Source organism: Pezoporus flaviventris, unplaced genomic scaffold (genome assembly GCF_033815535.1).
Source record: "Pezoporus flaviventris isolate CSIRO_AGI_PZ_B2104156 unplaced genomic scaffold, CSIRO_AGI_Pfla_v1 ptg000029l, whole genome shotgun sequence".
Taxonomy (NCBI): Eukaryota; Metazoa; Chordata; class Aves; order Psittaciformes; family Psittacidae; genus Pezoporus; species Pezoporus flaviventris.
The window spans coordinates 9,926,583-9,941,491 of NW_026892577.1; the positions used below are offsets into that span (position 1 = coordinate 9,926,583).

A 14,909-nucleotide genomic window follows, 5' to 3' on the forward strand; every position below is an offset into this window, starting at 1 on the left:
AGTCAGAGCATGTGTGGATCCCCAGCTTGAAATGAATAGCCACCAGGAAGATATGCACCATAAATGCCACATGTACTTATGCACTTGCCACGGGCAATAATTTCAGCGATGCAGAAGTTGCTGCAATTATCCCAGCAGCAGTAGGTAAGAACAGATGCCAAATCTGAAATTTTCCAAGCTTTTGCATTAGAAATCTTCTCAGATAAGGGGATAACCACAAAATCTGCTATGTCAGCAGTCTAGGAAACAAAATGAAGTGGGGGGCTACTTACATCTTCCTCATTCAGGAGGTCAATGTAAGCAAGAAGAACCTGCTTTCTCTTACTCCAAAACAGCCACAAATGCAAAAGTACCTTTATTTGTCAAAGTGACAAAGTGACACAGCCTCATCCAAGAAAGCTTGCACATGGACTTTGTCACAATCTCTACTGTCTCCTGGATAAAGCCTGGACTTCGATGCTGCCATATCAATGAACCACTCTGTAAACACCCAGGCGAGGACATTCATGGCAAAGAGGATGGACCCAGCTAGAGATCAGCCAACACCAGAGCAGGCTCTATCGCTCCCCATCTACCCCTGCAATGTCTCAACAACCCAGCTCCAGTTTTCACTGACGTGAAGTTTTATATTCTCATTTCAGCATTATCTTGAGCATCTAAAAATAGGTAGCCTTAGAAAGACACCCTTGGGAAGCTCATATGAGCAGGACAAGTGTGTGGTCTTTGTACGTGGCAAACTTCAAATGATTTCTCTTTCATGGCCTCCAATCTCCCATAAAATTGGACCCATTTTAGCATCCATAACATCCACTACTAATGAGCTCTACAGAGCTACTAGCTACTGCAGATGGCTAAAGTCTCCTTTTGTTCAAAAGAAGCTGGAACCTACCAACTTCATTTGATGGCCTCTTGTACTGGAAGAGACAGTGAAGAGTGGAGCTTTACCCCTTCTTTACATGCCAGTCATTTCCCACCCTAGTTGTCCCTTTTGTCCAGACATAAGAGTCCTAGTTTATTTAATCCTTCCATAATGCAGCCTTTTGACTGTCCCTGTTGCCCTCTTGTGAATGCTTTCCATTTCTTTTTTATCTTTTTTAAGATGATAAAAGGGGAAGAACCAGAACTACACAAAATACTCAGATGTATACAATCTAATCATGGCCTCTATTTTCTTCTGTTTGGCTTCCCTTGTAGTTTCTAGTATTTCATTTGCTTTTTTTAACTGCCACTGAGCCTTGCATTAACATTTTCAGCTCAATCATCCCACTGATGTTTTGGTTCCTACTGGTTTTCAAAGGCAGCCTTTCTTGCCCTTGAGAAATAGCGAGCATCACCTGTGGGCAAAGCACCACATGATTTCCTGGGGAATTTCTGACAATGTGCTCCACCAACAGCCTTCAGCACCTTATGAAAAAGACGATGGGAAAGGAAAAGTAGGATTGATAAATTGCTGTGTTTCGAGGACTGAGGAATTGTAGGCAGTTTAAACGCAATAAATCAAAGTTCAACAGCTTGGAGAAAAATCTGGTGCTTGAGAAAAGGTCATATAACCTGAGAATCTCAGGCAGGAAAAACTTTATACCTACAACCCAGCCACACTGACAGGTCAGAGGGAAACAAGCACGAGCCAGGACAAAATGAGAGCAGAAGGACAGGAAGCAGGAGGCATCCTTCAAAGCCTTGAACAATGAAACTTCTGAGTCTGTAGGGCTGGGAGAAAATGAAATAGTACTTCAAAGAAGAACCAGTTATGACAGCAATGGGAGCTGAGGCTCTCTCACAGCATTACTACTGGCACCACCCCCTGGTGTGCTGCTTGCACCCCAACTTCTAATCCCCATGAAAATCAGCTGCTGATGTCCTTTTACTCCCCACTTAGTTTTATCTAGAGAGTGCACAAAATGGAGCTGGCAGCAGGGTAGTCTTTTCTATCAACAACATACAATTATTAAAATGCCTGCAGCAGATGCCAGATTACTATCTTCTGCATGTATTTCAGAAGCTCATAAAATACCAGTGAAAACGTCTGACGTATTTATGTGTCAGTGGGATATAAAGTTTGAAACAGCAACTGCAAAAATGCAAGCAAAGACTGTATAAGCATGACTGGTATCCCCTATGGGCCAGGAAAAGCAGCAAAGCCCCTGCCTCCTTAGTAAAGTGTTGCAGAGCAGACTGTTTCTGGGAGCTTGCAGCCAGAAAGTAAGTCACATCCTTCAGCAAATAACTGCTGACTCTGACTCCAGGTTTCCTAGCAAAAGACAGGACTAAGAACTGTCCTGCCAAGGTGCCAGTCTGCTTCATGAGATAATCTGGAATTATAAACCCCAAATCATCCTACAGAGATCACCCAGGCAAGCGAGTAAGATCTATCTGTATGAATGAGCAGTAAGTACAGGGGACCATGGAAGAACACAACACAACTCAGATCTCAATGGGAGCCTCCAGATGCCACTGTAATACAAATAATAAAGAATAACCCATGAGTAATCAGCCACTGATGAAAAGAGGATCTCTGACTAGCTCGGGCTCTCTGTATAATATAGTGCATGCATTCTTTTGCATAAATATCACAGGTGTATTAACCCACAAGAAAACCAACAGGAAGAAATCCTGCTTGCTGTCACTCACCATGGAAGTTTACCTTCCAGGGCAAGATGGACCTCAGGAAATTGAAGCAAACCTGAGTAGGAGGCTGGAGGAAAGGACTTAAGAGAGGAGACATTAATACTCCTTAGCTTTCACAATGTCATATTGATCTGCTGACCGCATAAATGGCTAAGCCTTCTTGAAGCTGAGGACATGGAGACAAGTGAGAATGAAGAGCTGCTTGCCCATGGTGCGTGGCAGATGGCATTCAGGTCCTGTGCCTCACCTCTGGCCCAAGGGCTAGCAAAACCTGCATTTCTAGCATCCTGGACCAGCAAATCTGAGCGCTACACAACAGCCTTAACAGGTTACACAGTCCACACATCACAGTACAGAGAGTTAAACTTATCCTGCAAAGCTGAGGAGTAGCGAAGAAAGAAATGCAATAGCCACAGAGATTTGCAAGATGTAACACTAGGAAAGAAGGGTAATTTACTGAGCTACACCAGAATTAAAAAGGAACATTAAGAAATGAGATTGAATAGACTATTTTGGAAGAATCCTAGGGCACAAAGATGGGTTGAACTGGAGATATATGTATTGAGAAATAGTAGATGTCTCCTTGATTGGGACAGTTCAAGCCAGACTGCCCTGCACTAGTAAATGAGCAGTACACAGAGCCACTGATGTAAAGGTTGATCTTTTCAACTCGGAATCCAGAAGATTAGATACAGCTGGAGTTTCCCCACTCAGATCCACTCCAAAAAACCATACACACCTTGTTTGATAGTTATTGCAAACCATATTTCACAGAGGGTAGACAGCAAAAATACCTGGAGTTTATCTGGTGGCATCATTACGGAGATTGTTACCAGATAATCATTATCTTTTGCTCAGCATGAGGAAAGTACATCACTGTCCACCACCCTAGAGAAATAGCCACGTCTATGAAATACTGAAATACTCACAGGAATGCTGGAATTAATCTCACCTCAACCGCCCCATCGAGTTAGCACAAAGTGACAACCTCCTGCCAGCCACTAGCCATGAGTTCCAGATTAGGTAATTCCAAAGTGCTCATGTCTAGCAGTCCCTAGTGAACAGCAATGTGAAGTCCTTTTATAAAGGGCTGGACTTAATCAGATTTTGAAGTACTGTCCTACTCTGAAAGCAACTCTAAAATCATCTTCCTGGGGTTCCAGGTTCACTGTTGCTGGCACCTTCAGTAAAGACCTGCCTATTTCAGTTACCTGGTTTTAAAACTGCAGCTGAAGCCTGAGAATCAAGTTGGATGCTTTCCTTCTTCCCCTCACCATCAAAAACAAAGCAAGTGTTCTGCCAGCCATGCCAGTCTTCAGTGATATTTCTGTGTCATGCCTTCAATGCCATCAAAAGTATCACGTGGTCTTCAAAAGATATATTTATCTAAAGGTGACCATTTTTAGCCCGACTAACAGGAAAGTATAAAATTTGCCAGTACATGTGGGCAACAGTTCTACTGTGTGTGGAGGTCTTATTTCTTGTACAGCAGAGATAAACTTGTAAGGTTTGGGGACTGACTTCAGAGTCCCCAGACCACTCAGGAAGCTTAATGCAATCATAGCATATCCTTCAGCAAGAATGAACCTCAGTCACCCCGGCACCAGGTTAGGAAGAGGTCTCGCCACAGAAGGAAAATACTAGATGGCGGCCAAATTATCAAAGTTCAATATCCTTAACACTGGGCCAGATACTGAGGGAAGAACTGGGGACCTTCCATTAAAATACGCTTTACAAACTGTTAAATGGCAGATATGTAACAAAACTGTGTGACATTCATACTTTTGCTGCTATGCCTCCAGACCAGTCTACAGGAACCTGTCAGATGCAATCAGACTTGTTTATTCTGCATTTAAATGTAGGACCTGAGGCAGCCCGGGTTCAAAAAAAGACAGAAAAGGCACATATTGTCCCTGGCAGTTGCTTGGGTTTTACAACAAAGGCAATGTGTTGTTAACTATTTACTCTAAATCAGAAGTATTTCAGTGTTCTGCTACATTACAGTCTCGAGAACATTTCTGCTTGCTTCCCCAGCACAGGTAGAAATGTAATTACAACGTAAATGAAACGAAGAAAGAAAGAAACAAACTGACATTAACAAACACCCACCCCCATCCCCCAAAAAGAAAAATCAGGTGATGCATGCAGAGCATCTTCAAAATCTCACATAAGCCACAGATAATGGTTTAAGTGGCAGTGTCCCTTCTGGCTCCAGTTTATAAATTCTTATCTGCTTAAGGTTATTCCAGAAAGATTTCCAGCTGACAGCATGATTCTTAAAGAGACAAATCCTCCCTGGCAGTCTACAATTGCATACCAAGTACTACAGCACTGCGTGTGCTTTCATGTTTGCATTGATAGAAGATGATGGTTCAGTGTTTAGGGTTCAGCAGCCCCCTCCTTGCAAGTCTAATTTTAAGCACAGCCATTGTCTGGTTTGAGTTTCAGACTGGCTTAGTCCATCACAGAGCAGTAAGCATTCCTAGGGTCTCCTTACATGACCATTCAAAAAGCCATGATACAGTCATCCTCAGTTCACACAACTGTTTCAAATCATCCAAGTACAGAGGAAGGGAGCAGACAGATGTAATGGAAGAACAATGTGAGTATCAGAAAATCCTTCAATATAACAACCAATTGAACAGCTCATCATTAACCATTTCCACTCCCCGTGACCATGCCAAAAAAGTATCCAACTGCTCCGTAAATTGAGGGTGAACAGCAGCATCCCTATTTTCCATGCTGGTGGCTGCAAATTCTGCAACATACTGGGGAAGCTGCAACAAGTTTTGATCATCTGAAATGGCTGTGGGTGCAGCACCTTCCCTCATTCCCTGTTTACAGAGATGTCTGACATCCTCTACCCAAACATCCAGTGCCCTTGGCTGTGAAAATGCGCTTAGTGAAGAGGTAGCCAGGTAGCATTGAACACTTACAGCCCCCTTTCAAGAATGACAAGTTATTTCCTGCTACGATCCTCCCAGATTATAGCAAAAGGGGGCAAAAAAGGGCAGGGTCAGAGGAGACCCTGGGAACTCACTCCTGCACACCTTACAATTTGATCCCCATCCAATTTGATCCCAGCAGTGCCCCAGCATTTCTGAAAAGGGATTTCATCCTTGTAAAGAACAGAACAAGCTGGACGAGGAGCCCCGAATACCCCCTGCCCTCCTCCAAAGAAGGCTGACCATCTCACTCACATAGATATATTCCTGGAGTACCCAGAAAAGACACCAAAGCAAAGCTTTTGTCCACTAAGAAACACTTGAGGACTCTTTGGAGGTCCAATTCCTCTGACTTGTTGTCCCTTGCTATCCTGGGGTACCACTGCCAGGGGAGCCTGTGCACCGATCAGCCACCCATGAGGCATTGTCGGGGAAGGAGAGGCAGGGCTGGGAGCAGGGCGGGAGTGCCCACACAGCCAAAGGCCATAGGGTGCCAGGCACGGAACCATCCCATTCCGAGGTGCCCACTGAACCAAGCCTGTCCCAAGGTGCCCGGGATACCCGTCCAGCGTGGGGTGCTCAGGGTGCTGTGAGTGCCTAGGCGTCTCATCCCAGTTTGAGGTCTCTGGGGTGCCCAGGGTTTGTGCCCTGCCTGGGTACCCATCCCACCGCGAGATGCCTAGGGCACTCATCCCGATTTGGGCTACATGGATGCCGCAGGGTACCGCGGTTGTTCATACCGCCGGGGATGCTGGGGGTGCCCGGGGTGCCCGTCCTGCCGGGGGTGCCGGCAGAGCCGTACCTTTGAGGCGGTGGTGGCGGGCGCGGTGCAGGCGGCCCTGGCCGCCGCGGGGCAGAGCGGGGATGCTGGAGAAGCGGCTCCCCATGGTGGCATCCGAGCCGGGCCGGGCGGCACAGCGCAAGGTCTCTCCCCGGGGGCTGTGGCGGCGGCAGCGCTCACTCCGATGCCGAGAGCTCCGCTGCTGCTCGCCGCCCGCCGGGCCCCATGCCCCGCCGCTCCGCCGCCCTCCGCTCGGCTCCGCCGCGGCTCGATACTGCGGGGCGGGGCGGCGGCACCGCGGCCCCCCCGCCGCGCCCCGTCGCCATGGAGACAGTTGTTGCGCCCCAGGGTCGGAAGGGGGGGGCAGCGGTGCCGCGCTTCGCCCAGATGTGCCAGCTCTGCTGTGACAGGTGAGGGGCACGCGGGTCCCTCTCCCGATCCCCACCCTCAGATCGGTGCCGGGCACACGAACCGGGGCGCCCCGGTAGGGCGGTGGCACCGCCCGGTGCGGGGTCCCTGGGGTACCGGCAGCAAAGACAGTCAGCTTCCCCCCCCCCAAAGAGCACCGAGCGGCTCAGTCTTCCCCTCAAACCATAACGATGCCCCAAGAGGCAGCCGCAGCATCAGGGATCATTGCCCTCTCCGGCCCAGGAAGGAAGCACCTCTCGGAGTGGTTCACTTCCACCCTGGCTCACTTCTACCTCCCTGGGACAGTGCTACTCCCTCACTTCTGCTGGCCCTGAATCCACTTCCCCAACACCCTTCAGTGAGGAAATTTGCGGCTGACTCCAGAATCCAGACCCCTCAAAGAAGCTGCATCATGCAGGAACATCCAAGCAGGCATGCTCTGCTGGGATGCAACTGTCCTAAAGCAATTAGGATTTTCATGGATGCAAATATGTCAGAGCAGCATTCAGGGGAAGGCAAAGCAGGTGGGCAAGCAGCCCACCGCTCTCTGAAGCTACCCAAGTACATAACTTTCAGAGGAGAAGGGGAAGTGTTCTGAGGTTACATATAAGACTTGATAAGAAACATCGAAAATCTCAACCAAAATCTGATGCTGAAATCGGGATAAGGATTTCTTTTGGTGCCTGTGATGCAGAAGGAATCATTACTGTCCTGCCCCACCTTAGATTGCAACATGGGTGGGATATACATCATGGTTTTGCATCCTTTCTAATTCTCCCAGAGACAGAAAGGGGTGACTATGCCAGTCAGAGTACTGCCATTGTAGTGCAGGGCTTGAACTTCTGCTCAAACCCAAGCCTCTCAATTTTTGGTGCTGCCAATATATCACATCCTGCTCTAGCTACACCAGCTGCCTCCACGGACAGGAAGCTCACAAGGAGATTTGAGACAAAGATGAAGTAAGACTGAATCATATCTTTGTCTCCTTTGTGAACACTCTATCTCCAGTCAGCTCATTACAGTGAGCACATGAAGAAACATGGGGCTGGAATGGCTCTTAGATGGGCAACTCCAGTTTGTCACCATATCATAGAATAGTAAGGGCTGGAAAGGACCTTAAGATCATCAAGTTCCAAACCCCCTGCCACGAGCAGGGACACCTCACACTAAACCATGTCACCCAAGGCTCTGTCCAACCTGGCCTTGAACACCCCCAGGGATGGAGCATTCACAGCTTCCCTGGGCAACCCATTCCAGTGCCTCCCCACCCTCACAGTAAAGAACTTCTTCCTTATATCCAATCTAAACTTCCCCTGTTTAAGTTTTAACCCATTACTGCTTGTCCTGTCAGTACAGTCCCTAATGAAGAGTCCCTTCCCAGTATCCTTATAGCCCCCCTTCAGATACTGGAAGGCTGATACCTTCCATCCTCCTGAACCTAATTATCTGCAACCAACAAAGGAAAAAAAAACCCTGTTCTTTCTCAATTCCTTTTCTCTAACCTCTCTCTGTACCTGTCCTTGAGTTGTAACAGGTCTGCAGTCACATTTCTGTAAAGCTTTATGTTTTAGGTGGCAGAAAAAGGTGGCAGGACAAAGCAAATTATAGTGGAAAGAAGCATCTTTCCATTGTATAAAAAGGGTCCTGAAAAAAAGAAAGGTATCAGAGTTTTGGACTGGAGGCATAGGAGACATCCATATAGTTGCACAGGGAACATTTCTGTGCAGTCATCCATTAAATTACAGGCACTCACGCATGCATCATGCATGCTGCTAACTCTGCCTTGTCTTGCAGCTCACCACATGGTTGGACTTAGTGCTTTCTGCTTCCATCAAATCCACCGTTTTAGACACCAGGCACCAATTTAATCTTGATACCGCAGCATGAATGAGAACATATGGCTAATAGATTATGTGTTCAATAAGCTCCCTTTTCACCTTGGAGAAAGCATATAGTTACATCACTGAAAGGAAGAATCCGTATAGATCTGCCTTAGCAACATGTTCAGCTTCTGTGAGGGATGGGCTTCTCTTTGCCTGACACCACAGCCCGTAGTTAACACCAAGGGGAGGAATGCAAAACAGCACCGGTGGGTGCTATGATGATATGTGGGTTCACTTTATCAAATAGTCTTTGAATTTGCTCCCGATGCTGGTTAGAGAAGGAGTGGATGCTTGCTGTCCTTGCCAACTTATGTCAGCTCTTCCCGCAGAAAATGTTGAGCAGACTGAGAAATATGCTCTGTGATCACAGGGGCCCTTGATAGACGAAACAAGATCACACTGATTCTGGGGTTTTGCCTTTTTCCTGTGCTGTAGCAACACAGAGCATTAAAACAGCTTTGCAAAACTGCAGGGCTTTCAAGCCAGTAAGTCAGGACTCTCCTTGTTTCTTAATAATTAGTGATAGCAACTGAATTGGCTGATTAGGGACATGCCATTTCTTGATATCAATCCTGACAGGTAGCGGGGGTCTGGCAGAGAGCTCATGCTGTGTGACACAGCAGGATGACTTTGCACTGAATTGTAATTCCTCTCCACCTTCTTCCTTAGGTTTGTAATTTGTGCTTAGAAGTTGATGAAGACAATGCAGTCAGTCCATGAACTTCATCTGAAATGAGCATCAGCTCCAGAAACGGTGCTAACATCAAGATTATCATTCTGAACAAACACAAGGAGAAAGGCATTGCACAGTCACAGCTGCTCATGGAACATCTAGTACCTTAAGTCATGACACCATCCATGAATTCTCTACCCAAAAGCTGGGTGCAAGGATGAGCTCCAGCTGCTCAGCTCAGGCATATGTGAAAGAGGAGATGGGACGTGCAACAGGATTGATGAAACAGCTGGAGGGCAGCATCTGCATGTATAAAAGAGCTTGCCAGAGAAGGACAGCGGGGAAGACTGCTATGTTTGGTACACAGGGAGGCTTTCAGACTGTGAAGGGGGCAAGATCAGACTAATGCATTTGGATCTAAGGACTCAGGGTATTGTGCGAATATCTTCAGTTGAAGTTGTATGGAGCAATGAAGCAAACATAGTTAAAAATTCCCTTTGCAAAGCTTGCGTTTGTGCCTTCTAGGCACATAATCCCTCAAGGGGTTACACAAGAAACCAGGCAACCGCAAACAAGATATAATTATGAAGATTCACAGAACAGAAGTACACACAAATCCTGAGCCACCATTGCTCAGGATTGCTCAGAGACTTGGGCAAACACATGTCAGAATTTATATCCTGAGATGATGCTCAGAATAGGAGTCATGATGCAGGAAATGAGTGTCGCAGAACAAAACACAGAGCAGTGAGCAGATGCTGCCCAGGTCCCTTTGGCTTTGAAATTCATGGGGTCCAGCTGCCTGGACCACTCACTGGCACACATGTGGGTGGGGATGCCAAGCAATCGGACATGTGATGGCTTGACCACCTTTTACACCCACTGGAAACATTAATCTCAATAGTTATCCAAATGAGTGAATGCTTTCCTCATTCTTCATGTTTTCCTCCATCTCCACATGGAGAAACTGAAGCAACAAGTCATCAGCACAGAGGCTGACGGTGGGGATATGTCATCCCTTCCAGAGCAAGCTTTGATCCACTGAGCCTTCCTTATTTCACGCACCCATTAATCTACTTCTTTTCCTCACATACCATAAAAGGACCTGCAAAAGAAATCAGCTGTTGTTTGATTTGTTGTAATTAAATGCCTGGCATCAGAACTTTAACAGATGTGAAAGAAAAAGACACACCTATCCATGAAATGTACAGATCCACATGCTGCAAGGAGAAAAGATCCTTCGGGAGATATTCACTGCACCTAATTGTTGGGCTAATCTCCTAATTTATGTATTTTTAATTACTTTAATGACAATTGACCAATTGCATTCTTGATGTGGCATGCATCACTCCAAAATGAAATGCCCCGTAGATGCTACGTCAGGAACGTTTGCCCCATTGCTGTCACCTCTGAACCCAGTGCAGAGCTGGATGTAAGACTCAGGTGGAACAGAAGTGAATTCAGCATTATGAGCTCAAATAGGACAGGATTACAAGAGTATGCTCTGTCATAGGCGAATAACTTTTTGCCTGTGGGTTTCTGTGTCTAACAGGACAATAGCAGCAACCAGAACAGTCTGCAAAGATACTTCTAGAAATATTAGCTTAAATTGGAGAGGGAGAACAGTTGTGTAGATGTAAAGCCTCATCAACATTTATGAAACGCTTGGTCTCAGGCAGCAGTCAACAAGAAGTCATCATGACAGGTGATCATTCAGTTTGGTCATCCTTCCCTGAGAAAGCTAAATCCTAGTTCACTTCTTTGTAAGAAATGTAGATATTCATTTTCTACAAGTGGGATAAGAGAGAAGTGTCCATCTTTCATGACACACCAGCCGTACAGTGTTCACACTGGGAAAACATGTTTTGTACAGCCAGCTTGATGCCACAGATTAATTCTGTTTGTTTTCTGACCTTTACATTAGCAGTTCTCCCATTCATCAGCACAAGATTTGCACAAAAGCAGAAGCTGTTGCCTGACCTTCAAGGCAGAACCACAGTAGCACCATCCAGGATAGACATCTGTGTATGTAAGAAGCACCGAAGCATCATTTAAGTTCTACTGTGGAAGCATTTGCCAGAAAGGGAAAACTTTCAGAAGAGGGAGAAAGGCCCAGAGAGACTGCATGGACTATTCTTAGGGCTTTTTATTCCTCCAGTCCTCCTACATTCCTCCCTCTCACACTCCGCAGCTGCTATGTTGAGATCTCTTGCATGGTATCAACCACTTATTAAACTTTCCATCAGGTAGCTTCATGGAGGACAGCTGTTCCACGATGCCCTTCCTTTTTGGAAGCACTTTCCATAAAAGCAAGCAAAGCCACTTCCTTTATCTGCCTTAAAAATTAACAGACTCCTCTGCTACTGTGTCCTGCAAGCCTTCTCCAGCAATCAGCGTGGCCGTGAAGAGACCACTGCTGACCACGATATCCAACATCCCAGTAGCATCTTGCCCAGGTGCAACAGGGGGCTCAAAATTGCACTTTGTGATTCCTGCCACCACAGCAACAATTTGGACTTCATCCACAGCAGCATTTTCAGGAAGATGTGTACTTCAACTTGAAAGTACTGTGCAATAGCAGAGATCTCATACTCAAGAGAAGTTAATGCAACAATGATTTACCTTACAGTAAAAAACTGTGCATGCTGTCCCTTGTCTAAGTTTGCTAACACAAACTTCCAAGCCTTACATCATGTAGTGTCTTCATTTGATAGATGAAGGACTCTTGTTCTCTCACAGGTTTTCCAGAACCAGATCCAGCTGTAGACATGACTTTGACTTCCCTTTTCTTTCACTTGGTTGCTACATTCTCTCTGTAGTTGCTTGTGTAAAATACATGTAAATCCAAAAACTGCACTATATGAAAGAGCAAGAAAAAGAGCAAAAGTGAAAGAATAGCTTCCTTTGGATAATCAGTTCTTTTGGGAAGTTCTATTTTAATGAACAACGTCTGTCTGTTTATGCAGACCTGTTATGGGTCTGACCCCTCTACCAACTCATGGAAGCTGAAGAGCTTTTACATTTTTTAGCAGCCATTTTGCAAATTGCTGCTTATGTATTTGTCATGAACAATGCTCAAAATCAATCATATGAAGAAAATTATTAGCAGGCGAGAATAAATAGGATGGTTAGAGAATACTAATTTCTCCCACACATACTGGTCATTTTTGTGGTGACCAGTGGTGTGGTTGTTTGTTGAATTTGGGCATGCAAATATCTGCAGCACTTAGGTGAGAAGGGTTTAAGCCCCTTTTAATTTAAGCCTATTTATTATGCATCCCACACTGGGGAACTCTGTGGGACCTGCTGAGCCCCAAGTGTATGTTAAAGCAACCCCAAGGCTGCTTCCTTCCAGAGCAGAAAGCTTCAAGGGGCACATCTGTGCCATATTCCAGAGGTCCAGGTCTCACCCCTAAGCTGAGACATACACGAAAGGCCAGTACTGAGCAGAGGATATTTCCAGGGGAATCAGCTCCTCCTTTTTTAAGGGGTCCTTTGATCTACAAGAGAAATCTGACAGGAATTTAGCACAGCTAATAGTCAAGTCTTTGATCTTCCATCTGGAGTTTCACTCTATCAGTCGGTCTGAACCCCTACTTCCAGCAATACCAGCCAGCGATTCCTCCCTAACAGAATACAGTGAATTTACCAGTGGCAGGGTCTTTGCTCCCACTCTACTCTTGGGTAACTTCTACTTTGAAACATGTCCTTGGACAATTGACCTTCCCTTCAGTCTCACTTTCACATCTCTGTCAAGATGGTACATACTTCTACTGAGGTGGCAGGTAGACTGTTGTGGCAGAGCAGAGCCTAGTTCTGTGTCCTAAAGAAGATCCTACATCCTTTGCAGATCTAAATGGCTTTCTGTTAAAGCAGGGACAAACCAAGACTTTGATGACAAATGCCAGTGTCAACCTCATATCCTATTTCTGAATTTAAATATTTGCTTTTAATTAAATTTATTGCCCAAATTAGCAGTGGAGGTGCCCAGATTTCTAACTGGGTCATCACAAGACAACTTTACATTATGCTGAGAAGTCAGCATACTCAAGGACTGTTAGGAAAAAACAGACTTTTACTAAATGTGGTTAGCTAGAGAAAGGGGAAGTTAAAGACTGTTAGTCTGTACCTCTAAATGTGTTTGTCATTCTCAATACCTAAAATGCTTGTTTAGATTATCAAAGGGAGGGCACCCAACAGCTTTGGTATACTAGTCAGTAGACTAGTCACGGTATTAAGCCTGTTTTGACCCTATGTGTTGTTTTACCTACAGGTTGAGCTATTTTACAATAATATCTCCCAACCATATTGCGTATGAGGATCGGTGATGTTTTAACACCTTTTTGGTCCAACTCCTTTCCTCCCTTACCATATTCCTCACTGGAAGGGCTGCTGACAGCCCCTGGCCCTACTGCTAGCATGGTGATGGACCAACCTAAACCTATTCCTGCCAAGACCCCTCCACCTTTCCTTAGCTGGTTCTAGGGTAACAGTGCAGCTTCACAGCCTCCAAGGTTTACAAACCTCAGACAGACTTAAAGCAATAGGAAAAATCTGGGGTTTGATTTCCCAGTCTTCCACAGTCTTCAAACAGTCCCCCAACACCACCATGCAGAATGACAGAAGCAGTACCAAAGAGCTAGCCGACCAAGACGTCAGACTCAACCTTAGACTAGTTGCAGAAAAAGGACACGTCCAGTTCAGCTCCTGACAATCTTCTATCCAACGTGGCCAAACCCTGTATAGCTCCTGAAGGTGAACACCACCTTCAGAGGTCCCCAGACAGGCTGACCAGGCTGCTCATTAACTTCCTCCTGACCCCATGAGGAGTCCCAAGCACATTGCACTTAAGTCGACTGAATCTCAAAAAGATGACTTGGAAACAACAGCAATAACATCCTTTTCCCAGCCTTCAGAGCCTTGCTGTTGGCTGTGGATGTGCAGCCTGCCAGTAGCATCTGAAGTCACTGCTTCTCTTCTTTGCTCATTGAATATGATGGTGGGATCCAGCCACAAACTCAGAAATGTCAAGTTTTGTATCATAAGCCCCATTGATTCTCAAAGATGATTTTAGTGCCTTCATGATGGGAAGAACTTCTCACCAGGAGTGTATCATGGAATATTCAGCAGAACAGGTGCAACTATTTCTTTTTCCAAGCATCCAGTCCTGTCCCAGCGATGAAGACTAACCCTATAGGCAGATATCAGTCTTAGTTTTGGCTTAACAGCCAGGATCAGCTAGCATGCATTTCATGTACTTCTGAAATGCACAACTAAACCAGGGAGAAACAGGAGAGCACAAGTTCCCAGCAGTGCTTATTTGAATAATCTTGCAGACAGATCTGTTCATTTCTCAAAATTTCCAGTGCGCACAGCAGATCACGATATGAAATCACATCCTGTCACTGGGCTCTGATAAATGGGAACAGAAGGACTAAACACTCACTTCCCATATGAATAAACACTCCAGTTCAAACTGCACCGCTCATATTGTTTGTGCTGTCACTAAAATCCTGCAGGCGGCATTAGAGCCTAGTAACTGAGCATCATCCAGAATTACTCACTTCACGAGCAGGTATAGATTTTCAGTC

The 14,909-nt window shown here is 45.7% G+C and overlaps 1 protein-coding gene and 1 long non-coding RNA gene across 3 annotated transcripts in view; one reads left to right on the forward strand and one right to left on the reverse strand.

Moving 5' to 3' along the window:
• Positions 1–6,646, reverse strand: part of NEURL1 (neuralized E3 ubiquitin protein ligase 1) — a 159,307-nt gene extending 152,661 nt beyond the window's left edge. The window contains exons 1-2 of one of the 2 annotated variants that reach the window (XM_061458840.1): positions 6,376–6,646; positions 5,679–5,746 (exon numbers count right to left, since the gene is read on the reverse strand). Coding sequence is in view for 1 of the 2 variants with exons in the window: in XM_061458837.1 (XP_061314821.1) it covers positions 6,376–6,460 (85 nt within the window). In the remaining variant the exon portion in view is untranslated. The remainder of the gene's footprint in view (positions 1–5,678; positions 5,747–6,375) is intronic. The other variant, XM_061458837.1, reaches the window with a different exon arrangement.
• Positions 6,647–8,554: 1,908 nt separating this feature from the next.
• Positions 8,555–11,968, forward strand: LOC133272434 (uncharacterized). The gene is made up of 2 exons (XR_009744420.1): positions 8,555–9,777; positions 11,243–11,968. It is a non-coding gene; the product is annotated as an uncharacterized LOC133272434 (long non-coding RNA).
• The last annotated feature ends 2,941 nt before the right edge of the window (positions 11,969–14,909 follow it).